This window comes from Armigeres subalbatus, chromosome 2 (genome assembly GCF_024139115.2).
Source record: "Armigeres subalbatus isolate Guangzhou_Male chromosome 2, GZ_Asu_2, whole genome shotgun sequence".
In the NCBI taxonomy this organism is placed as follows: domain Eukaryota; kingdom Metazoa; phylum Arthropoda; class Insecta; order Diptera; family Culicidae; genus Armigeres; species Armigeres subalbatus.
In genome coordinates, this window is record NC_085140.1 from 237,411,436 (window position 1) to 237,438,660 (window position 27,225).

General features: G+C 41.0%; 1 protein-coding gene across 1 annotated transcript; it reads left to right on the forward strand.

The window, feature by feature from the left end:
• Window positions 1-606: 606 nt before the first annotated feature.
• On the forward strand, window positions 607-27,225 carry LOC134209628 (uncharacterized). Its single transcript, XM_062685619.1, has 4 exons — window positions 607-735; window positions 21,201-21,544; window positions 21,922-23,298; window positions 23,361-27,225. The coding sequence occupies exons 1-4, from the start codon at window positions 607-609 to the stop codon at window positions 27,223-27,225; spliced, it is 5,715 nt and encodes a 1,904-aa protein (XP_062541603.1).

Genomic DNA, 27,225 nt, shown 5'->3' on the forward strand with positions numbered 1-27,225 from the left:
TTTACGGCCTCCGAGCTGAATAGATACCCAAACCTGCTCCACGGTGTTGAACGAATCGTCTTCGATTACTGATGCCTTCAGCCTAGAACTTACAGCGATTATGATGCCACCTCCTGTCGATTTCCTGCTGTTATTCGAGTTTCGATCACATCGAAAAACCTCGTACCCAGTTCCAAAAATATAGCTTGAAATTGTGCGAGAGTCTAGCCAAGTTTACATACGTTCATAGTTCTAGTTTACATACGGCTATAGGATGCTTTTTCATTTTTATTAGTTTATTTTTTTACACATATGCAAACTAAGCACACTGTGTTTATAATAGAAAGAAAAAAAACAACAAGAACGAATAAGGTACGAGCACGCTCTTGTCGTAGTCGTCGTTATCAACCCTTCTGCTGTCCAACCCCTGGATAGCCTTAGGTTACCGCCCTCTACACGAAGCATGGCGCAGACCTCTTAAAACGTCATCAAGAACCATAATGAGGAAAGACGATATGCCACATATAACTGGAAGAGATTTTTCGCATAATAGATTTTATGAGCATTGTTTCACCACTCAATTACGTATACGTATGGCGTCCTGAGCTCTGCACACATCAGGGGACAATGTTGGGACGGGGTGAAAAGGACATGCAAGCAATGGCAATTCAATACGACCTGTATTACGGTTCGCATCAAGCCACTCAAAAGGGTAGCTTATCCACCAGCATCAGCAGACAGGGCAAGCACAAAAGGGTAAAAACAACAACGTCTGTGAGCAGCGAGGCTTATTGGTTGATTAGGTTGATTTCCTTTAATACATGCTCGGGACCCCTCCGCGTGGTTGGCTGTCGCTCCTGTTGACATTGAATAGAAGGACGAAACTTTGAGATTAGGGTCAACAATGTTTGTAGACAGGATTGGAAATTAATCAAACCATTAAATGACAGGCACGATAAAAGGGAATAGACTTTAACGACATAATGGCGGTTTTGTCAGCAGATTTTTTATTGACATCTATTTAAAGGGCATAGTTCCTGCAATACCCTACCATAAGTATAATTGTTTTATATTATTTTATATATTTTTTAACTTTTTATGAAAGAGTGATCTATTTTGATTTATATTTTCAGAAAACATTCAAAAGTAACTATCTTTGTTCGGAAAATCAATGAAAACGATATCAAGCCTGTTTTCCTGCCAGCTAATATGATTTTTGCTCTAAGTGATGCATAATTTGAAGTTCGTGTTTTTGGAAAAGTCCTCTTCTTCTTCTTATTGGCATTACATTCCCACACTGGGAAATTGCCGCCTCGCAGCTTATTGTTCATTAAGCACTTCCACAGTTATTAACTGCGAGGTTTCTAAGCCAAGTAACCATTTCTGCATTCGTATATCATGAGGCTAACACGATGATACTTTTATGCCCGGGGAAGTCGAGACAATTTCCAATCCGAAAATTGCCTAGACCGGCACCGGGAATCGAACCCAGCCACCCCTAGATCATGTCTAGCTTTGTAGCCGCGCGTTTTACCGCACGGCTAAGGAGGGGGTAAGTATAGTGCTTAAAAAAAAAAATTGGAAATTGGAAATTTACGGGTTGGCAATTTTCTCGACTTCCTTGGGCATAAAAGTTTCATCGTGTTAGCCTCGTGATATACGAATACAAAAACGGTAACTTGGCTTAGAATTCTTGCTGTAATAAATATAGAAATGCTGAATGAACGCAGTTGAATGAAGCTCTGAGGCGCTTATGTCTCAATAAGGGATATGCCAATAAGAAAAAACGAGATTAATTTATCTGACTGTTTTTATACTAAAATGATCATATTTTTGTTTGCTGTCTGACCATAATATGTTTTGTTTGCTGTCTCATGACGATCACGACCGTTTCCGGAACTGGTTAAAGAACAAAATGTTATCTTTGAAATAAATATCGACATTATTTAAATGACTCATGCATGTAGTCAACATTCGAACGGTCTTTTAGTCAAATAATGAATTTTCCAACTTCTTCGATTCGTCACTCCAATTAAATAACACAAACACGTAATAGCCTCACCTGCCACTGTTCCCCACAAACACGTATCATCTTGACTGAGGATTTGTTTCTAATTCCAAAGGCAAAGCATTGACATAAAACCAGTCTAAATGGAAACATTAAACTTTCATATAATTTATCCTGGATTAAGGAGGGATTATCCGTCCCCTTTTTCATCGGCTCAACCTCACCGTTTGAAATGAATGGGCCGCTGTGTGGTGTGCCGAGATGGGTGCATTCCGCATCGCATGCAATCTCGTTCTCACCCATTCATCTAAATACCTCCTTCCATCGTATCATATTCATAACCGCCCGCCCGTCTGAATGGACAGAAGCTGCTTATGTGAATACAGGCATACCTCGATAGTACGTACACCTCCGTAATTTTAGTGTACGTACTATCGAAGCGTACGTACTATCGAAGCATAAAAATATCTAACAAAAACAATTTTTTTTTGCCTTTCTATTTATTTGGGAGTGGTGTAATGTTTATAAAACCGCTCGGAAGCCAAAATTTCGATAGAAGGCTCTGTATTCTAAGCAAATTTATATTTGATATAGTACACAACGGACCAGCATGACTAAGATTTTTCTTGAAATGGTGCTTACATGTAGCATTGCGCAAAATTATCGTCCTTACAAATGCGAGGCTATTGTTTTTATGAAATATTGTATGTTAATGCTTCGGAACATCCATAAATTACGTGATATTCGTAACGTTAAAAAGATATGTTACACATCATGCATAATTATGCATGTAACTACAAAAAGTGACGATTGGGGGTGGATCACAACATTTTTACGTGACGTATTTTATGGATTCCACCTATAGATTTTATGTAAATGAAAAGCTTTAAGCTTGTCCTTAACTGTCACTGTCGTTGTGATTCTATTGGCTCCATTGACGCTCTCTCCAAAGCGACAAACTCTTAGCTATAGCAACAAACGCATCCACTAACCTTACAGATTATTTCCAAACCTCTTTCGCTCCTCTTTGCTGTGAGAATACATTGGTTCCTCCGGAATGCGAATGTTTCACCTAAAATTAGTCCTCCAAGTGTTGGTACATTGCTCCCATAGTTGCGGTAATTTTTAATTTGCGTTCCTATAGTTGCGAATCCCATTGTTTTCTCATGGAGCTCGCAACTATAGGAACACTGCCGCAACTATTGGTGCAAAGGTGATAAATTAATAAAGTAATATAATGATATTTACCGATTTATATCGAATTTCACGGCTGCAATTTGTTGTTTTGAGTTATGGTATGTCAATAAATCGATCAGCCAAGCAGGTTGCTGCGTTAAAACCACAATTTTTGCGTAAAGTGCACTACCGCAACTATTGGTACACCCACAATCATCGGATCGTTTACCCTATAATAACATGCAATACATGCTGGTTCTTTAATTTATTCCAAAAAATATTTAAAAACCTGTCTTGTTGTACGGATAATTTGCAGACACCATGTAGAATCGTTTATGCCTTTCTTGTTCAACAATGTGTAATAAAAAAGCTATATACTCCAAAACCCATTTTTTTTTTATAGAAGGCCTAAAGGGCCGACTTTTATATACTTGATCGGTATCAGCTTGATGAATTGAGGTGGTGTCTGTCGATAAGGTATTTCAATCTAAATCATTGGATGTTGAACTAGCGTGGATCTCTGGCCAAAAAGTGCGACGTGGGATAATTTTTGGCAACATGGCCACTTTTCAACACATTCTCGGCCAAACATAAAGATACTTTTTTTTCTGAAAATGTGGGTGGCTTCAGGAAACTAAGAAATTACTCCAAGAACACCCTCTGAAATTGTACTAGAATTTTTCCGTATTTTGATTTGAAATTATTTCAAAACTTTATTTTGACATTCAAAAATATTTTCCTCTGAAAATTCCTTAGGAAATTCATTCAAAAAACTTCTTATTTTCAAATTTTTCCTAGATTTGTTTCAGATATTCTTCTAGGTTTTTTTTCGAGAATATCTCTAGGAAATCCATAGGTAATTCCATCAAGATTTTTCGAAACTCAAACTCAAACCAAGAAATCCATCGCGAATTTTTTCAAAAAATACTTTAGGAAATTATTCAGGAAACCCTTTCGGATACTCCTATTCTTCCTGAAAAAGGAACTTCCCGGAGCAGTTCTTGAAGGAATTTTCTGCAGAATAATTTGAGAAAATTCTGTGGGAATTCCTATACGAAATCCCGGATAATTCTTGAATAACTTTTCGGGAGAACTTTAAAAAAGATTTCTGAAGAAGTTCTTGAAGTAATTTCCGGGGAAATTATTGGCGGTGTTTTTGGGAGAATACATGGAGGAATTTCTGGAAAAAAAAGTGTGAGATTTTCTCGAAGAATTTTCGGGGTTGTTGTTTTAAGGTATTGCTGCGAATTCCTGGGAAAAAATCTCGGAAAATACTCGGATGATTTTTTAAAGAAATTTTAAGCGAAGTACCGTAGAAATTTTGAGAATGGCTGCAGGATCTTCCGGGAGAATCCCTTAAATAATTTTCAGAGGAATTTCAAGGGGAATTTTTGTTTTTGAAAAGTTTTTTGAAAGAGAGTTTTGACGAAAGAGTTTTGACCAGTGGTGGAAATCTGTGAACCTTGTTCACAAAACAAGAATTAGGCCATACAAAATACTCGGGAAAACTTGTTTTGCCTTTTCTTGCCTACCTACTACTCGCAGAGAAAACAGAAAAGCGAACCCTGAAAAATGTTCGTAGAGCTTCGCGAGTCATTTGTTTTTGTGTTTATGTTAAGAGATGATGCCCGGAGGAGTTTGTATGGGAATTTCTGAATGATTTTCTGGTGGAAGTTCTGGGAAAGGGGACGTGGAAATTTCTAAGATAATTCAAAAGTGAATTGCTGAAGAAATTACCGAGATAATAATTGAATTTAGAGGGTATATTTGGAAGGATTAACGGAGAAATATTAGTCTATAATTTAAAATGGATGTTCGGAGGAATTTCGTAAAAATTCACGGAGAAATTCCTAGAGGAACTTCCGGAGGAACTTCCAGAGGAATTCCTGGAGGAACTTTCAGAGAAATATCTGGAAAAACTCCCGTAGGAATTCCCGAAGAAACTTTCGGAGGAATTCCTGCAGGAACATCTAGATAAATTCCGGAAAACTTATAATACGCGAAATTGATTCACGCTGACTCACGCCGCCGCCAATCACCACCACGCTGAAAATGATCTATCACGCCTCACCGTCGATAAAATTTCAATCGGCGCACAGGTCTAGATAGAATATCAAGTTAAATCATGTATGGAATTTTCGACAAAACTACCAAGGTATCCCAGGAAGAACCCTTGGGCACTGGCCGGCATAATAAAGTGCCCACTTGCCGTTTTTCATACAAAATGGTCAACTTTGGAGCTCTAGATCTCGGGTTCCCGTGAACCGATTTGGCTGAAAATTTTACCAGAGCTCAGATATAACTTGAATTTTAACATATCTAAGTTTCGACCATATTGATTCACAGGTTAAAAAATTATTGCGGTATTACCAACGTGAATTTTTGGCAAAAATTTATTTTTAAATATCTTGAATTCTATAGGTTGTAGACTGATGACATATTCAGCAAAAACGCGTATTTTGCCAATACAAAAAGTTTGCTATATATACCTGTACACTTGGAGATGTAGTTTTCGAGGTATTTGAAAACCAATTTTTGCCAAAAATTCACGTTGGTATTACCGCAATAATTTTTAACCCTGTGAGTCAATATGCTCGAAACATAGATATGTTAAAATTCAAGTTATATCTGAGCTCTGGTAAAATTTTCAGCCAAATCGGTTCACGGGAACCCAAGATCTAGAGCTCCAAAGTTGACCATTTTGTATGAAAAACGGCAAGTGGGCACTTTATTATGCCGGCCAGTGTACTGTTCCAGGATAAACTTCTTCGGAAATCCCAGTAAGACGTCTCAGAGGAAATTTTCGACCAAAAATTTTCCTCATTTTAGTAACGCTGCTAATTTGTTTCTCAAGAAAAAAAATAATGTTACCGACAAGTGGTTAGAATGGAACTAAACTTAGTGTAAACTTAATTAAACAGTAAAGTATCTTGCCGAAAATTCAATTTTATGAATCACCAATTACTGGAATTAATTTACTCCTCGGGAAAATACTGTCTGGTCTATCAGGTGAACTAATGCACGGGGGAAGGTTCTAGAACTAGAACTAATTTCCTTGATAGATAAAATAATTCACAAACATAATAACTGTTCAATTAAGTGGATAGCTAATCTGCTTTATAAGAAAATCATACCCATACAATTTATTATGCCGATGACATACTCACGCGAGTGCGTGTGCGAACGCGTCCAAGACAAAAGAATTCCTCTTGCTGATATTCAGCTTTATGAGGGCTTGGACGCGCTCCGCATCGCTCAGCTGTTTCAGATGTTCCTTCAATTGTTTAAAATGATAGTATAATATGTGTTATGTAAGACTGGCAAGCTTAAGTCCCGTAGTCTGCAAACGAAAACAAAACTCGCGCTGTATACTACTCTGATTCTTCCGGTGGCTTTAAACGGCCATGAGACATGGACGTTAAAGGAGGCTGATCGGAGAGCTCTCGGAGTGTTTGAGCGTAAGGTGCTGCGGAAAATACTCGGCGGTAAACAGGAGAACGGTATCTGGCGGCGTCGCATGAATCACGAATTGTACCAGGTGTATAAAGGGCTGGATATTATTAAGCTTATACAACACGGCAGACTACGGTGGGCTGGTCACGTTGTTCGTATGCCGGAAGAACGTCAAGCGAAGATAATATTTAGTAGAGAACCCGGAAGAGACCGCAGGCTTCGTAGAAGGCCGCGTACACGATGGCTTTTTGCAGTTGAAGAGGACCTGAGGGCGCTCAATGTTCAGGGCGACTGGAAGCGATTGGCCCAGGATCGAGTCCAGTGGAGAAGGATACTCCATTCGGCGTAGGTTCATCGAAGAGCTGTAGCCCATCAAGTATCAAGTAAGACTGGCAAACATTTATGACACGCTGCTTTTTCAAAGTTTTGCTACTAAATTCGTTATAAGCTCACGATGGTGTTTAAATCAGTTGTGAAATTATTACGTAACATATGAAGGACCCCCGCATGTGCCATGATCAATGCATATTAAATTTTTTAATAAAATCGTACAGAAAATTGAACGAAAAAAAAATTATTTTTTTTTGTGTACGTACTATCGAGGTAAAATGTACGTACAATCGAGGGTACGTACTATCGAGGGTACGCACTATCGAGGGTACGTACTATCGAGGTATGCCTGTATGTGCTTATCGTGCTTATGATGTCTGGCAAATGTGCCATCAACATCACCACCATCATCGCCATCTGATTGGGCGTTGGGATCAAATCCAGTGCATGTCTCAATCGAACCGTATTCATAAAGGTAATCAACTTTTCACGTGGGATGTTTGAACCTTACGCACCTATAACTAGGGGCAGGCTGCAATCACCGATTTTGAGGTAAGAGTGCATTTAATGGTGAATCTGATCGGACCGCATGCTTACTCCTCACCATAGAAAGCAGAGATTAGGGAGAGTGGCGATGCCATAAAAGCCGTGACAAGTCAGACAAGATTGTTATGAATACTTTACCAAATTAAATTTTAAAAAACCTATATTAATTCACCTAGCCCTTCTCGTATTTATCAAAGAAATCAACATAACTTCGTTCGATATCGAATTTAATAATCAACGTACGAACGCGCTTTCGAACGAAAGCTGATGCGCAAACTATTCGAACGAACTGCATTCGTTCGAATGTTTCGTTCGTCCGTAAACAAGAATAGGGGTGACTTACATCAAAACTATCCAAGGATGCTATCGATCATTTAGTAATTTGCGTTCGATTATTTAGTAGTCTATCAATAACTCATTCCAGAAATTGAATTTCAAAATGTGTTGTCGGTGGACTTCTAGTGCGAAATTTTTTTTTACAACTTTGCCTAATGGTTCGTTGTTAGAATTCAACTATAACGGAGTTATAGCGCTAGTTGCAGTAACTTAAACTAAATGATTGGAATTTTGTTATCGTTTAGTTACTTAAGTAACTTTAACTATAGCTATAACTTCGTTAATAGTGGAATTGAAACATCGAACCATAAGGCAGAGTCACAGAAAAACCTTCGCACTAGAAGTCCACCATACAACACATTTTGAAATTCAGCTTTTGGAATAAGTTATTGACAAATTACTAAATTATCGAACGCAAATTACTAAATTATCGATAACATCCTTGAACTATCGTTATCAATTTCCATAGAGAAAAAAAAATCTCGCGCTTAGATAAATAAGGACGTTACTGTATTAATCGACTTCTTTAATCGTTTTTTTAATTCGATTTTTCCGAGCAAATTAATTGAAACAAATTGTAACTCGGAAACCGTCCATTATACGAAGAAACTGTCTGAAAACGCTGAGAATGTTGAGTGCTTTAGGAAGGGAATCTATCACCTGTATAAAAAATATTGATTAAATTGATAATTAATGTAAAAATAGAAATATCTTAAAATCCCATATTTATTTTTTCACCAAATTTTTACCACAAAAAAGTCATTTTAATGACATCAGATCGATGGAGAAGTTAAAAACAATAAAAGGCTCATTTTTTAATTATTATTATTACCAGACTAACGCAGTAATTGTGAAGCACCCTACCGGTTATATTTGCAGCTGTATGAATGGTGTTTATAAAACTCCGGTTCGGTTACGGTTCATAAAGTCCTTTCCCATGCCGGGGATATAATAATGCCAACACAAGCACCTAAAAAAATCGGATTTATTATGCCAGGAAAGCATCATTAAAGGAAAATTTACATGACGTATTCATTAGTGCTATGAACTTGTAGGATCCCTTGATAAGCTTACTCAACTGAGGTAACCGACTCCAAAATTAATCTAATCTGGAATATCCAGAAGATGTTAAAAGTTGTTTAGTAATTGAATGTTCCTGCATAAATAAATGTTGTTGCAGTATAGTGTAAACCTTGAGACCTTTATTACATGGAGTTCATGTAGCTCTCTTGGAGCATTTTATTGTATTCCCTTTACTTGTTTAGAGGGTCAAGGGTCTAAACCAATTTAAAAAATCTATCAAAGACAACCAGTTACGCTTGTAGATACAAAGGCCTGTATTCCGTGAAGTCATTGGGCGACTTGGAACATCTGTACAACTCAGAACAATTTTCAAGTTTAAATACTATAGGTCTGTTCCATTATAAAATACATATTAATAGTCTAATGCAACATGTATATTACGATAATAGATAAAAATAGATGTATATAATGGATATCAAATGGCTATATTCCAGGGAGTTTGGAGACCTTAGAAGTAATAATGATCGGCAAAACATGTATTTCACATATTTTAGCCAATAATCTTCGAAATGAGTGTAAAATATTCTAGAAATTCCTTGAACATATTTCAAATATTGTTATTATTTGGGAAAAATATAAAAATAATGCTGTGGAGTTTCGACTGAATTTTGTTTAATACGTATTGTTTTATTGGCTTAGCAGTCTTATTATTGTATCAAACGAACTATGTTAGGAATAATAATACTGCCAAGCCAATAAAACAATACATATAAAAATAATCTTAGTTTGAGTTTTGTATTCTTTGTAACAAATATTTTCACATCATATTTCGAGTGGAAAATTAGTAGGAATGCAATTAAAAAGCCCTCGTTACAAAATTTCACGAGATTAAGGACATAGTTGGAAAAGTACCACGATGGCAGTCAATATGGCACCGAACCTTCCACGGGTCAACCCCACACCTCCCGCACTCCTCCCCAACAACATTCGAATGCATCGAACAAAAGTTTAATATTCAAATTACTCACCTGTTCACAGCATATTTATTCATTTCCCGTGATAATGAACATGTTTATCCTAAGAGTCCTATGTATTTCGGCTCGAATAATATCATGAATCAGCAGTTTCGTGCCAATTCATTAGCCGTTCGCGATTTGGTGGGTTTATCACTGCACTTCACTTCTTCTCAAAGGGCAAAATCAAGTTTTTACTCACTTCTCCGCACATGAGCAGCCCGAAATGTTGATGGAATGCAAATTAGGCATCACTTTTTGAAATTAGTCACTTGTTTGAAGCGAAAACTTAATAGGATAAACTGCAATAAGCCATTTTATAGAAAGCTCAAATGACAGGAGACCAAATACTAATATTTACATTTTACAAGGAACATTTGCGAAAATGAAATGAAATGATGATGATGATGACGAAATGATGATGGTTTACATGCAAATTTACCAAAACAAAGACCGAGCCGTCCACTCAAAATTTCGATCAGCTGTTCAAATCTGTCTCATAAAATGGCTTATTTTTTCCCAAAAAAAAAAACGATTAAAAACTGATCGCGGAGTGAATGTAAACAACGGCACCGGCAGCAGCAAACTAATGATTAGAGTGGTTCAAATAATAATTTTGCTCCGCCACGCTCAGTCGATTATGATTTATAATTTGGGTGTCATCCGATGGTTTGGACTGGTTCGAATAGAGGCTTACCGTGCACCGTGTTTCAGGTTTGTATGACAGTTGATATGGCGAGGTTGAATTTAACATTATTCTGATTCTGGCTGGCATTCCGTCATTGGACGATGGCGAGGGGGGAGACCATATGACTGGATGAAATATTCAAGAGCTTCAACTCCATAGACTATCTATTGTAGCGGCCAAAATGGCGGCTAGCATTCCGCGGCTTGTTCCCCGACTCCTTGCAAACAAAATGGCTTATGCGCCACCTCCGAAGAGGACCACCTGTCGTTTTCTACGATGCCCGGCTAGATACTGACCGAAAGTCAGCTACTAAATTCTCGGAGATGAACGGGAACAAGCAAGCATTCTAATTCCGACCCGAATGACCTGGAAACGCAGACAATCGACACCTATCTAGCATAGCTCGCAAATTCCACCAGATAACCGAATTCCATCAACACGACCAAAGTTCGTTATCATCACTGGCAGAAATTCCCCAACCTCTTCACCCTCATTCCACTTTGGAAGCCGGATAGACCAGACATTACACGGACAAACTAAAACTACTCGAACGTGAAACACACTTAAGCTTTCTTAACTATCACTAATACATGTTTTTGCGGAAACAAAGATTTTATCAACGACGTTTATTTAACGGATTACTTAACCTAGGTATTTACAACGGTCATTCCGACCGGCCGGCTTAATTTCCCCTGTTCACATCTGGCTACCTAACGTGTGCGGTTTTTGCCTACTCTAGCTAATATTGTGTGTCTGTGCTAAGGTGCTTGCATGCAAGGCTTTCTACTCACGGTCTTTCGGGGCTTACGCTTTCAAGCTCCCTTTTGCGCTTCCTACGACGACGACGACGGCGATGGCTGCCACCGGCGATGACTCGTTGAGCTACAACCGAGTTTCACGTTCACGCACGAGATTTTGGTGGTTTTCTCGTGCCGTGAACTTACTGGCTGGGCGAACGATGAACGGAATAGTCGCCTGGAGTGCGTTGAGGGCGTTCGCGACTCCCTTCCGGCCTCAAACCGCCGGGAAACTTTGCTTCCAGAGCGTAGACTGGATGCGCGACGGAGGGTGGTGCGGCGGCTAGCTTTTCGTCTGCGCTTTGTGCGGTATTTTTGGGTTGGCTCTGAATGAAAAAGCCGTAGCTTGCGCTAGGCTAGACGACACAATTAGCACATATGATGACACACAATTAAAGTCATTTACCTTTGAACTCTGACACTACAGTTCGACACGCACAACTTTTACCGCACAAACTTCGACATCTAGCTAGGGTCTTTACGGGAAAACATTTAGAAATAATTACTACTAACTTAAGAACACTTCACGTTTTAATAAACTTACAACAATTACACCACGGAAACTACACAACTTCGCGATCCTTCTTCTACCACGGTCTGGGACAAAGTGGACGAGACTATTTCTGAAATCCCTCAGATTAAACTGTCACGGTATGGTTTTAAGAAACGGGAACCCAATGGTCTCCGCTTACTATATTCGAGAGATATCAATTGTAGCTATCTCCTTTTGCTTTCGAATCGAAATTAGTTTACTCATCTCATTCCGTTATCGTGTCGAAAAATTCAATAGTTGCCTTTCAGTGTTCTCTATCCAGGCAACGAGAGCACGAATAGTGATTCTCGAATCGCTTCGCGCAACAACCTTGCGTAGCGGGATACCTATTTACGCTTCGAAAGTTGTATGCAATTTCCAAGTATTGTGCGTTGTGTGGTAATTTATTTTGTTTAATTGTGCTTCGCGTTTCTATGTTCATGTAATTTACTGCTTTTAAGATTTTTTATATAATATTTACATTTATTTAGAATGCTTAAGCACAACAATAATAACAAGAAAACAAATAACTGATAAATAAATAAATAACGAAAAAACGGCTACTGTTACACTATATTGAATGGTTGTTCCAATAGTTGGGAGTCGATTTTAACCGAGGTGGCGAATCTTTAGCATGATAATTAGGTTTTTCAGAAGGCATCAGTGAAACGCGCAATTCAACAAAATACCCAAAATTTGTCAGTGATATCTATCGTACCAGGGGCAAATACTTCTAGTCTAGTCTAGTCTACACTATCGCACCAGGGGCAGATGCTTCATACAAAAAGTGTGACATGGGGGTGAGTGGTAAAATGCTTAAATGCTATTTTTGCGTTACGTAATCAATGGATCTTTCCTGCGGTGCGGTTTTCGTTCAGGGTTTGGAGGGGAGGCACTGTAATAAAAAGGTTTAGTTTCCCATACTAGTTTTCATACAAACTTAAACCGGCTTGCGCTTGTTCAAATCGGTTTTTGGAGGACACTCGGAGCATGGGACGGAATCGAGTGAGCGTGGTGGTGCTGGGTCGTTTTTTGAACTACCCTACTAATATTCTTTGTTTTTTTTATAAATACGACACCAATACTACTACAGTATATGATAGTTTTTATTGTACCAATACTTTCAAAGCTTTGTTTTGGTACTCAACCCACCTTCACCTTAAACAGCTGATTGGAGCAGGAATGTATGTAAACCATCATAAAGTCACGCCACGCAGAGTCTCGCGCATTTGAGCGCCCTCATACAGCATGGAAAGAGGAATTCGAAGAGCGGGAAATGTTTGACAGCTAAGTAACTGCAAAATAATTTTGCTTATGGGAGTGATTTCAAACTATCCCTCTACTCGCTTGAGAGCAGAAAAGCGGCTCTATCCGCAGCACCCAGCTTCATACAAAATGTGTGACATAGGGGGGAAGGGGGGTTTGAAAATGGCCAATTTTAGCGTTACGTAATCAATGGATCTTTCCTTTTCGGATAAACTAATACGGTTGATCATGGCGACGATGGATCGGGTGATGTGCTTAGTTCAAGTTTCAGGGATATTCTAGGGTCCCTTAGAAACGCACAGAGGGTTATGGCAAGGTGATGGTCTTTCGTGCCTGCTCTACAACATTGCCTTGGAGGGAGTAATGCAAAGCGTAAGGATTGACACGAGTGGTACGATTATTACGAAGACCGTTCAGCTATTTGGTTGGAATGGAAGAAACCTACATGCTACATCAGACTGAAGAGGCAAGCAAAGCACTTAGATAAGATTATAAAATCTTCTAGATAGAGTAAAATCAAAGAGCAGATTTTTTTGCACAGAGTGTAGGACAACACTGATTGGTGGTGACGAAATCGAGGTGGTTGAAGAATTTCTGGGCTCACTGGTGACCTCCGATAATGATACCAGCAGCGAAATTCTGAGACGCATAGTGGCAGGAAATCGTACGTACTGTGGACTCCGCAAGACGATCCGATCGAATAGAGATCGCCGCCGTACCAAACTGACTATCTACAAAACGCTCAGTTCGATAGGAGAAGAATTATTTTTAATGTTAGAGTGAGAAGGAATATATGAAGTCTCCTCCAGCTTCCATCTGTTTTTTTTTTCGTGTTTAGACAGGATGGTCTTGAAGCCTTGTTTCTTTGAAGGAAGTGGAGTATTCAGAGATTTCCCCTTTCTCTTATTTTTGTTATTGCTCATTGCAGAGCGTAGAGAGGTTTACTTTCCAGATGGGTGTCATTGCAGGATTAATAGACTAACGCAAAATGAACTCCCCCAAGAAATTATGACGTTTGAGCGGGTCGCATAATGAACGCAAAATGAACTTTTCAAGACAAAATTTTCAAAACGACTTATCTGCTTTTGTAAACAAAGATTTAAACGACGATTTGACGAATCTGATAGCTCTCCCACGCAAACCAACACCATCAATAGGTAGATGAAGGATTCCGCTACCTGTTGATGGTGTTGGTTTGCGTGGGAGAGCTATCTGATTCGTCAAATCGCCGTTCGAATCTTTGTTTACAAAAGCAGTTAAGTCGTTTTCAAAATTTTGTCTTGTTTTGTTCAAGAAGACGACCCGCTCAAATGTCAAAATCCATCGGGTGAGTGAATTTCATGAACTCCTGCACAGGTCTATACCGCTTGTCGGAATTTTACCTCTGCAAACGGGTCCAAAGTAACAAGGCACGAGTCCAAGCAAAGATCGTAACGGGATCAGTAGGTACAAATAGCACTGAGAAGTACTGTTGCAATTAAAATAGCTTCGGGAAGTATTAAAAACTTCCTTCAGTAAAGTCTCAAAACTAACGGGACCGTTTATGGTGCCAAATTACGTTCATGCCTTGCTACGAGCATTAACCTTTGCGGATACTATTCAATTAGCAAATACCCATTCAACGAAGAATGTATAATAATCGAAAGCTCAAAACAAACAAATTAGATTTGTTAGAAGTCTTTAAGGGGTGGAAATATTTAGTTTCAATAATCTAAATATTATTGAAATCAAAATAATACTTCAATGTCGTTATATATGGTATCGTCATTTCAGTCCGACACCCGACAGCTCTAGTGGTAATTATGTTGCTGGACGAGAATAAACTCATTGTGAGATGATGTTGCGGAGGAGACAAGGCATTGATGGTAAAACATGGCTAATCCTCTAAGCGTATAAACAAACAAATTTACCATATTTGCAGCACTTTTTCGATTGTCAGCCTGAATCTTTATGAATAATTTAGCCCACGGCGACGGGGACGACGGGACGACGGTCGCCCATCGAGTTGGCTGTATTCAAAGCGGCAGGAGAAGGGTAACGCCAAGTAATTTCCCGTTATGGTTATGGGACTGAGACTGCGGCCGGAACGAGTCATCCTCGTTTTTGTCGTCGGTCGCTGAAGGGTTGGAGGGCGGCAAAAGGCCATAGGAGCCCGTTATGCAAAGTAAACAATTTTCTTCCTTTCCCCAGTCGCAAAAGGATATTCACATCTGACTCACTCATACGGACATGTACACGATACATAAGCAGAGAGCACGCTCCTGTTGGGAAGGAACACACCACAGTTGGTTACGTTGTTAGGGAACCGGACTGGAAGCATTCGGCCAAGGACAATCAACCGGGACTGGCATTTAGCATAATAGAATGAGGAAGCAGAACGAGGAAACCATAAAGCTAATAACTCGTAAAAATAAGTGCAGATTATGCCACATGAAATCGTTTCCTGTCCGGGCGGATTGTCGAACTCTAGGTTTGATGGCCTATCCTTCTGTTTCAATGCGATCTGCCACATCGTTTTGAAGCAGGACGATGTGATGCAGTGAAACTCCGCACAGGATGCGTGGTGCTTAGTTCGTGGCTTGTGGGGTGATGTTTGTTGGTTGATTAGATATGCTTGTGCAAACATAATAAAATATGTAAGTAGGATTAGTGACATCTCGGCGGCGAAGACAATTTATTACGCAATTGCGAGTGCCATAGTTTTTGAACGCAACCATAACACATAAACTTGAATGTCACAGTTTGTTATGACGTTGGAAAATGTACTTCAAAAGGTTAAGAAATCAAGATGGTTGATTGATACATCATGCTCATACCTATTTGGAGATAGGCTATAAATTAATCGAAAATCACTAGTAAGGAAGGACAGGCTTTATCGCTTCTAAATAGGTGCTGTTGGGAGCATTGTGCAATTACCATCACTCACGGAACCCTTCATGTTTCAGCCGTTGCCGAGAGGAGTGTAATTATTCAAAGGCTTTTGGCAGATTTACGCGTGCGCCTGCTGCTGGGCTGAGGAACCGGCAAATCGCTTGCGGTCACTGAGGATCAGATAGCCCACTTGCCTGTTCGAGGTTCCACCAGGCAGCGAGACATACGAGCGCTTTCTTTTCACATACTGCTTATTAGACACGTTCAGAATACGATATATCTTGCGGGCGAATCGGTGCCCGCAGTTGTGTGGCTTAGCGATGATCGCACGTTTGACCGCAATAAATCTCCGATAACCCATATGGTTGTTGAAAGTTGCGGTTACCTAGCCGTTCACGAGTAGTCACGCATATAACAGTGAAGGATCGCTAGTACAATGATTGAAGATGTTTTTTTTACAATCTTCTCTTGATAATAACGAACCACAATTATGACACATCTAGGTGTGATGGAGTTTTTTCTCTCTTGATCAGCATGAGTATTAGTGACGGCTGCTACTTCCTTCCATTATTGCCGAAATAGCTGTAATTATAACAAAATCAGTATTTGATACTAAGGTTCAATAAACATCCTCACTGTGTAAATGTTGAAAATCCAATATTCTATGTATGACAATTCTAGGGTAAGGGATGTATCTTGGCCCACTCGTACTAGGGCTCATGTTTTGGAACACCAAGCTGCATTTTTTTGTTTTTTCCACATCGAACTAATAAAATCAAGATCAAGGGTATCTGTGCCATTTATTAATAACATGCTCCTATATCATTAACATTCGCAAAACAGGCAATTTAGGCTTAATTTGTGTCGTGTTTTGTTGTTATATCCGGCGTGCTCACGGCATTGTATGAGTTCGAAGAGCGATAACCCTACTTTAGTTTTATCCTAAGAAAAATGCTAAAAAAAATATACCTTGATTTAATTACATTGAATTCAGTTTTTACACGATTTTTTTGGAAAGATTTTATTAACAATTTCATTTTACACGATTTTCTTGGAATTGCACGATTTTTTCGAAGTTACACGATATTTATTCGCGATATTAATAAGAAACAATTCAAATTCCTTTTAATTGCTTTGTTTTTCGTGGGATGAATATCGTAGCTATGAGAAGAAATCCAGGAGCAGTAATCCTATATATTTTTTGTGGCCTATCAGATTGTTCAAAAGGGAGGTACAAAGTATAGAATACGTTCATGGCATATGTTAATGGTCATCCAAGAATTCCCTGAAGTTAGGCCTTTAGGCCTTAAGGTCTACACGGGTGAAAAGATGCCTATTGATCAGTTTCAAATATGCAACATGCCTTTTGTGGTACACAGAATAAAATGCGTTCATGACGTCAGAGTATGGTATCCAAGAAATCCCTGAAATAAAGCCTTGTAGCCTATGCAGTAGATAAGCCTAAACACGTATTCAGATTTCTATTGACCTTCAAATGTGGAACATGCCCTTTGTGATGCATAAGATAAATTGCATTCATGACATGTGGATATGGTCATCCAAGAGTTTGTCAGGGCTTGAGGTCTACATGCATAACCACAGATGTATTGGTCAGTTTCAAATGTGGAACATGCCGTTTATGGTACATAGAATAGAACGCATTCATGGCATATGGACATGATTACCTAAGAAATCCCTTAAGCGCCAGTTCGCGAGAAACGCGACCCTCTCTTGTATCGATATTCTTCGATTTGGATGAAATTTTCAGGGTTTGTTTATATATGTAAAAGAAGACATTTTGCAAATTTTCAGATTTTTCATTGAGGGGAAGTGGGATAAAACGGCCCTTTAAAAATTATTGTTCAAAAATCGCCAAAACCAAAAAAATGCAATGACTTTGGCAATGCCTGATCGATTTTGTTTTAATTTTGCACGCTTTTTCTAATCAATTAGTACTTTATACCAAGTGGTTAATATGGTTATAAAGTTGTTTACTTTAGGAGAAAATGGACTTTTTCGATAAAAAATGGTCGTTTTTCCAAAGGGAATATTTTTCACCAACAGATCTAGGATGAAAAACTAAACCCGCAAGGCAATTAAGGAACTAAAGAGCTTTCATCTCATATTATGCATCTCGAGATAAAATAGAATACTGCGGTTTCCTGCTGGTTGCTTCTCAGGTAATCGCAACGGTCACTAAACACAACAGAGTCAATGAAAATCTCACCCACCGTATGCACTTGCCATGATAAACACTCTCCATGTACTCGGTGACTCCGGTTGCCTCTCACTAATACAATCGAACACTGCTGTCATTTCGCGAAAAGCACGTGGTTTTGTTTTGAGCGGGAAAATTCTGCCTATCTTTTAACACGGCGGCTATCTTGACGTTTACCTTCGCAGTCGAGCCTGCGAGTGTAAGACCGCCGCAGCATTCTAGAAAAAGATAAGCGCGACAATATAAATATCAGAAGCGCCAACTCAATCTATATAATAAAAATGAGTTGAGATTTCCTTCCTGACGATTTAACTCGCGAACGGGTTGACCGATTTGCAAGATTTTTTTCCCTAATCGATTCTTTTTGGGAACCGCAAGGTTTGTATAAACATTTCCCCGTTAAATTGTACAAAAAGTTGGTGAATTTAACGGGGAAATGTAAAAAAATCATTAGAACACTATTTTGGGTCAGCTGTTGAGGAAAACAAAACAAACGCACGGAAATTGATCTAGAGTGCGGTGCTCAAAATAGCTCAGTATGTGACATTTGCAACATAAACACCCGGGCAAAGCTGGGTATTTTCTGCTAGTAATTTATAAGAAAATCGTAATTTTCTGCAGCATTGTTTATTTGAAAGAAAGTTCGCACAAATTTCGACCCTACTTTTGTAGATGTTTTCCAATCTGGTAAAAACTGTAGAAATTAGGGGAGAGTAGAATAAAATAGTCCTTTAAATATAAATGCAAAAAAAATACATCATTTTTTTCTGTGACACGGATACAAATTTCATCGATTTGATTCAAAAATATTCATGTTTGTTTGCGAATAGATAACTTTGTTTAAATCAAATATATTTAATTTAAAAATAAATTAAAATTCCTGTTTGTTTTATGCATACACTAGTGACAGCCCCTCGCTGGCTTTTACAGATGTAAACAAAACCTTGGAAGCTGCACCAAAGCAGCAGCAAAGGAGTGGAAGCATATTTTTTCATGTTTCTAAATTGTTGATCAGGATGATTGTATGTACAAAATGTTGAGTAAATGAAACATGAACGTGCGCATATGTGAAATCTGGTAGTCTAATGCTACCATAATATGAATATTTGTAGAATTTGTTTATTTGTTTGTTCTAGATCAACAGACTCCATTTAGCCCCAATGATCTTATTACCTAATTACTAATTGCACTCACAGTAAACATAATTACATAAATACGGAATTACATCAGAGTTACTTTTAAAACAATCTAATAATACTAGCAAAATAAAACAGAAATTATCATCGACATTTGCATAAGACATTTACTAGATTTGCACATTCCTTACGGTTTCCAGTGTTGTGGCTCATGACATACGAATTCCCTAAACATCAATCCAGCGGGCCACGTCGTTTCCAAAAGAGCTTTTGCTTTGTACCGCATGTCGAATCCCACTTTGAATGAAACATAACGAAGATCTTCAAAATTACTCCATTGAGGAACAAGTCTCGTCACATCAGGTGGATCGCTTAGATTCAGCGTTTCGATAACCATTTTCCGTATATCGTCACAGGACACATGTTTTGCTATTCGCGTGAAGAAAATCCAGAACGTTTGGCTGCGGAAAGGCGAAGCTTTTTGTGCATTTCTCCCCGTATGTAGATGATTGCGATTTTTGATGATTGATTCCTAACGTTCGATTGGCTGCTAGGCGTAGATGTAGAAGGCATTATTCTATTTTCCTCAGTGGTCTTAGGGGGTTGATATGTGACTAATTGCTTTATGTCAGACATACATTCTTTTACTTCAGATAGCTCCAATTGTAGATGTTATACTATTAGTTCCAAGTTGTTTTCTGTACTTGTAGCTTGCTTCTCGTCGTTCAATCCGTTTTGAACCTTATGGTGGCTGAATGTAGGTAGGCATTCGTCGAATATCCAAAATAAGTTATCGTTCTCCAAACATCTTTGTAGATCGTAAGCATTTATTGAAGTGCATTCCAAATGGTACTTTCTCGAATGGCAACAATCGCATTTTATTTGTTCGTCCGATGCAAAGAGAGGTAGTCTGCATTTCGCACATCCCGAGTAGTTCATTGTCGGGCAAGTTTGATAGCTCCGAACAAACAGCAAGAGCGGCTTCACAACAATTACAATGGACGTTTTGAAGATCACTTGTAGCAAGCAAATCAAATTACGATTTTTAAGCGAACACCGTTCCGAATTCTAAACATTCATATTTGTTTCTACTCAACAATAAATGTTCTTCGATCAACATGCACTTAAATTGTTTTTCACAGCGCAAAACACATTACATACCTACTATGATATCAACGCAGCAGACGATGCACTCGACGTTAACGTGATAGATTGGAATTGATAGGGAAATATCATTAGCGGTCGAACCAAAAAAATAATAAGTATGTTAAACAATCTGCTGATTGAAACATCTGAAAATGTATATTTGATTCAAACATAGTTCACGTTTGTTTTGATTGCGACAATATGTTTGTGTTAAATGCCAGAACAAACTGAAATTTTGTTTAATTTTACCTAGAATATGTTTGAGTCTACCGTAAATTTTTCTGCGTGAAGTTCTAGCAGAATATACATAAGTTAAAAAGTACCATTTCTTCTTCCTTTCAATTCTTTATTTTTTCTATATTTTTCGTCTCAATAGATACGTAGGGGAACTGTTCCATTTTCCATATCACTGAACATATATTCTGTTATGAACCTAGAAACATGAAATGAATTTATACAAATTAAAATTGAATTATATTATATATATTACCTACCTTCTTACTTACCTTGAAACTTGTAATTAAACACACACATACAGACACTAAACTCCACTCGAATAATCCCAAAACCCACAAGGTACAAACAACAAGAAACAAAAACCCACATATCAGTTCAATAGAAGCTATCATCCACTAAAGTGCGCGTTCTCTAATCGAGTTTATACCTCAATCCGAAAAACCAGATTTTGTGGTCTTCCAGCAAGTCGGTCCGTCGTATTCAAGATCGTTTCTCGGTACCGCGACAGTGTCCGTGCGAGTGGATCCAGTGTCCGCAAATTCGTCGTCGAAAATCTCCCGTAACATTGGTGCCGAAACCCGGGAGTAAAGTTGCAGTGCAGTTAACCTCATCACCACGTGCTTCGGAAGGTTGCTGCATCGATTTGTCATCTCGTCGCGGTCAAGTGTTCGCAGTTCGGATCGGATTCTTCATTAGTAACCGTCCATACAGCAGCATCATCATCTCGTTCGTTCAGCAGCAGCATCATCTCGCCGTCGTCGTCATCGTCGCAGCCAAGCGGCAGAGAAAGTACCTACAGTGGATGTGAAGAATAGTGTCGTCGTGAGTAGCAACCCGGCGGCGAACAGTGCACAGCGGTACAGAAGGCGTAAAATCGTACCCAAAATTCAAGCACTTTATCGGCAGGAGCGGTAGCAGATTTATTTCGTCGTCGTCGTCAACCCTTAGCGATCAACACCGTAAAGGGAGGTGAGAGTAAGGTTGTGGCAGGTAGCGGAAATATCAGGTACGTGATTAGGCTAATTGGTGAAGGTCCAGCATGACACCCAAGAAGAAAACGAGTAGTAAATTGACAAAATTGAAATTTTGTATCGTCGACGAACGAATATTTTGGGCTCTGCAAACCTAATTAAATCGTTTAACGACACGTTCGACCCTGCTAATAGTGGTCAAGTGCCCATTCGCATTCAACGTCTTGATGCGCTATGGCGTGAATTCGAGGAAACTCAAGAAGAAATTGAGATCTTGGAGGAAGCAGAACAGGATTTTCTCCAAGAAAGAGAAGAGTTCCAAACCCTTTATTACGAGCTCAAAGCGTCGTTACAGGGTAAACTTCCTGTACAACCACCCGTACCTCCGCCACTTCCTTCTGCCCAACCATTGAATTCCTCCGTTCCTATTTCGTCAAGCGTTCGTTTGCCCGAAATTAAATTAAAAGAGTTCACGGGTAATCTCGAAGATTGGATTCCGTTTCGCGATCTGTTCGTCTCGCTTATACACTCGAGCGTGCAGCTAACTGCGGTGCAGAAAATGCATTATTTACGAGCTGTACTCCATGGCGATGCAGCTCGTATAATTTCTTCGCTAGAGATTTCTGCCAATAACTATCTCATTGCGTGGAATTTGTTGAAGGAACGATACGAAAACCCGAAATTGTTGGTAAAACGGCACCTGTCTGCCATACTCACAATTCCTGCGTTAAAAAAGGAGTCTGCACAGGGCCTTGCAGAACTTGCCGACGAGTTCGATCGCCATGTGCAACTGTTGGATAAGCTCGACGGCGCTGAGAACCACTGGAATTCATTCCTGGTCGAACGGTTGAGCCAATGCCTTGATCACATTACACTTCGTGAGTGGGAAACACACGTTTCTGAAGACGACGATTATCCGAAGTATCAAGAACTCCTCGAATTTATCCACAGAAGATCGCGAATCGCACAAACTCTTAAGCTCTCCCAATCGGCAAACGTCCAATCCGAGAATAAACACCCCAAATCACGGGCAATCACTTCTCACATCGCCTCTGACAATGGGCCCAGGTGTATCAGCTGTAAGCAAGCACACTTCCTGTTCCAGTGTGAACAATTTCGAACGCTCTCTCCCCAACAACGGTTTGAAGTCGTGAAGAAGCATGGACTGTGCATCAATTGTTTGAAAGGAACACACCAAGCGAAGAACTGTTCCAGCGGGTCCTGTAAAAGCTGTGCGAAGAAACATCATTCGTTATTACATCTGCCTCCCCTCTCATCGGCCACTGGTTCACAACCAGTAACAACAACAAAGCCACCGGTGCTGAACAAACCCGTTGAAGCAAATAGTTCGCAATCGTGTCAAATGTCGCACTTCATTCCGAATCGTGTCGAAGGCTCGCCGTCGGAAGAGCCCGCGGTAGCCTTACCACCTGTCACACCATCGGTTCTCTCGCAGTCGTCGCGCGGTAGTTCTCTCCCAAATCATTCAGTGTCGTCGGTTGATTTCGTTGTAAACCCTCCATCCACTGCCTGTCAAAGTGCAGAAGTGATCACCAAGCTCGGCAGTCAACAGTTATTCTGTCAACCGCAGTGATTAAAGTGAAAGACGTTGATAACAAATACATTCTCGCCAGAGCTCTGTTAAACAGCGGCTCACAGCCAAGCTTTATCTCTGAAGCTTTGTGCCAAAAGCTAAGACTGAAGCGGACAAGGTTAAACTCACCAGTTAGTGGAATCGGACAATCCGTAGTCAACGTTCGCTACTCTGTATCGTTAGCCATTTCTTCTCGTTTCGAAACATTCACTGCTCAATTGGACTGCCTGGTACTACCGAAGCTTACCGTTTCACTGCCTAGTCACCACATAGACGTCTCTCGCTGGAGAATCCCCCGGAATCTCCCTCTCGCTGATCCACAGTTCAACATCAGTCAAAGTGTGGACATTATCATCGGAGCATCACTGTTCTTTGAACTGCTCGAGCACGACAAAATCTCGCTCGCTGCTGGATACCCAACGCTGCAGAAAACAGTGCTGGGATACATCGTCTGTGGGACACTAGAGCAGCAAACGCCTGAAACCAGTGGACATCAAACCTGTCACATTTGTGTTGACGAAACACTCGATTCCCAACTCCAGCGGTTCTGGGAAATTGAAAACTTTGACGAAGGTAAAGCACTCACTCCAAATGAACAACATTGCGAAGAGCATTTCCAAGCCACCGTCGCCCGTGATGATACGGGCCGCTATATTGTCCGTCTGCCGCTCAAGGAAGAAAAGCTATCAATGCTTGGAGATTCGCATACTGCTGCCCTGCGGAGATTCCAACAAATGGAAAAAAGGTTTGCTAGCGATCAAGATCTTCGTCATAGCTACATGCAGTTCATGAGTGAATACGAGAGCTTGGGTCACATGGAAGAGGTATCCGTCGCGTCGCGTAGCCCACAGTTTTTTCTTCCCCACCATGCCATCCAGCGCCCAGAGAGTACGACTACCAAAACACGTGTGGTGTTCGACGGATCCTGCCGAGGGCCTGCCTCGATATCGTTGAACGATGCACTGTATATCGGACCCACAGTGCAACCAGCCCTCTTTTCTACCGTCGTAAACTTCCGTCTACCACGTTTCGCCATCACCGCTGATGCGGAGAAAATGTTCCGGCAAATATGGATCCACCCAGATGACCGGAAATACCAGCAGATCCTCTGGCGGGACAATCCATCCGATAATATTCGATCGTATCAACTGAAAACCGTTACGTACGGTTTGGCAAGCTCACCGTTCCACGCTGCTCGCGTGCTGAATCAACTAGCCATCGACGAAGGTCATCGTTTCCCACTAGCTGTTCCAGTCATTCTGAAAGGCACCTACGTGGACGACGTCATCTCAGGACACGACAATCACGACACTATGGTCGAAACATGTGAGCAGCTGATGGAGATCATGAAGTCTGCAGGGTTTGTTCTACGAAAGTGGGCCGCAAATTATAAAACGGTTCTCAGTAAAGTTCCCCAAGAGTTGTGGGAAACATCTTCAGAATTAGAGCTCGATCGTTCGCAAGCAATCAAAACACTGGGTCTGCTGTGGTTCCCCCAACCGGATGTGTTCAAGTTCAAGGTCCCAGCACTTCCTGAACTAAATGTCGTAACCAAACGGATAGTAGTGTCCGAGATGTCTCAACTCTTTGATCCACTGGGACTCCTCGGACCAGTGATCGTAAACGCAAAAATGTTTATACAACACCTCTGGGCAGCTAACTTGTCGTGGGATTCTGAGATTGCGGACGAGTCAGCAACCTGGTGGAAGAAATACCGAACTGACATAAGGCAACTCCAAGCTCTGCAAGTTCCCAGAAGGGTTCTTTGGAACACTGAACGAAAATGCACGATCCATTGTTTCTGCGATGCCTCGCAAAAGGGATACGGTTGCTGCATCTACATGGTGTCACCAGATGAGTTAGGTCAACTACATTCCCATCTACTCACGTCAAAATCTCGAGTAGCACCTCTTCGAGGGTTATCTATTCCACGCTTGGAGCTTTGCGCAGCTCTCCTCGGGAGTCAACTGGTCCACAGCCTCACAAGCAACCTCAACTTTGCAGTGCCAGTGATGTTTTGGACCGACTCAACTGTCGCACTACACTGGATCAAATCCAGATCGAATACATGGAAAGTATTTGTCTCAAACCGCATCGCAGAGGTTCAGCGCCTATCGAAAGGATCGCAATGGATGCACGTGCCGACCGACCTGAACCCTGCCGACCGCATCTCCCGAGGAATGCTTGCCAGTCAGATCCTGCACGACAAGTTGTGGTGGCATGGTCCAGCGTACCTCACCTCCCCCGTCGAATTGTGGCCAAAGTGTGCGGTTTCGATGCCGACCAAGTCGGAATTACAAGAAGAGAAGCGCCCTTTGGTGTCCCTAAATTCGGTCGAAGAGAACGCAACTGTTTTCAATGAATTCTCAGAATTAGCAAAGCTAACAAGATTCGTCGCTTACTGTTTCCGATTTAGGAACAACTGCAAATTACCGAGAAATCAGCGTGTACTCACTGCCCTGGCGCCTAAGGAAGTGGAATGCGCGTTAAAATCACTGGTTCGCCTGGCTCAGCAACAAGAATTTCCAATGGAGGTTCAACAGTACACCCGTAATGCCACGGAAACTACTGGCAGAATTGCATCGAAATCGCCACTCAAGAATCTCAACATTTTCATGGACGAATTCGGACTTCTTCGTATTGACGGGCGACTGAAAAACTTGGATGCACCATTCGATACTCGTCACCCAATGCTACTCCCAGCAAATCACAAGTTGAGCTGGCTGATTGTTCGGTCCATTCATCTCCAGACTCTCCATGGTGGTCCTTCTCTATTACTCGCCACAGTTCGACAACGATTTTGGCCACTTCGGGGTAGAGACTTGGCTCGTAAGGTTATACGCAAATGTGTCACGTGCTTTCGGTGCAATCCTACTCCAGCAAATCAGCTCATGGCACCTCTACCGTCGGTTCGCCTCAAGCCAGCTCGAGCCTTTACGTATGCAGGGATGGATTATTGTGGGCCGTTTTTCGTTCGTCCACTGATTGGGAGAGGTTCGTCGGTTAAAGTGTACGTCGCGTTATTCGTCTGCTTGGTGGTAAAGGCCGTGCACCTCGAGATTGTCGCTGATCTGTCGACCGCCGCGTGTATCAATGCCGTCAAACGCTTTATCGCCTGTCGCGGTCGGGTTCTCGAGATACATTGCGATAACGCAACCGCATTCGTCGGGGCGGATCGCGAGTTACGGAAGCTGCGGAAGGAATTCCAGCAGCAGTTCAAGTCCGCGGAATGGGGCGAGTACTGTGCAGGAAATGGCATCACGTTCCGATTCATCCCGGCACGTTCGCCACATTTTGGTGGCATCTGGGAGGCCGGAGTGAAATCTTTTAAGTACCACTTCCGCCGTATCATGGGACAAAAGGCTTTCTCAATGGATCAACTTCTCACGGTCGTAGCCCAGATCGAATCTGTCCTGAACTCTCGCCCTCTCGTCCCTCTTTCCGATTCTCCAGATGACCTAACAGCTCTGACACCAGGGCACTTTTTGATTGGGGAGCCTCTAGTCTCAATCCCCGAGCCAGACCTGCTTCATCTGTCCCCTAATCGCCTCACCCGTTTGCAGGACATGCAACGCTCAGTTCAAGATCTGTGGCGCTGCTGGTCTCGGGACTATGTAAGCCAGCTACATCAGCGTAGCAAGTGGAGACGCCCATCTGCGGACGTTCGAAAGGGTCAACTGGTGCTTTTGAAACTCGACAACTACCCCTCACTACAATGGCCTCTTGGACGCATCGTAGAAACCATAGCCGGGTCAGACGGCCGAGTCCGCGTTGTGGTGGTTAAAACGGGTGCTGGGGAATACAAGCGGGCAGTCACGGAGATTGCGGTGCTCCCAATCGATTCCGACAACGAAGAGAAGGATGGATCAGCATTATCGCCACCTGGCGACCCAGTAGTCGGTTGA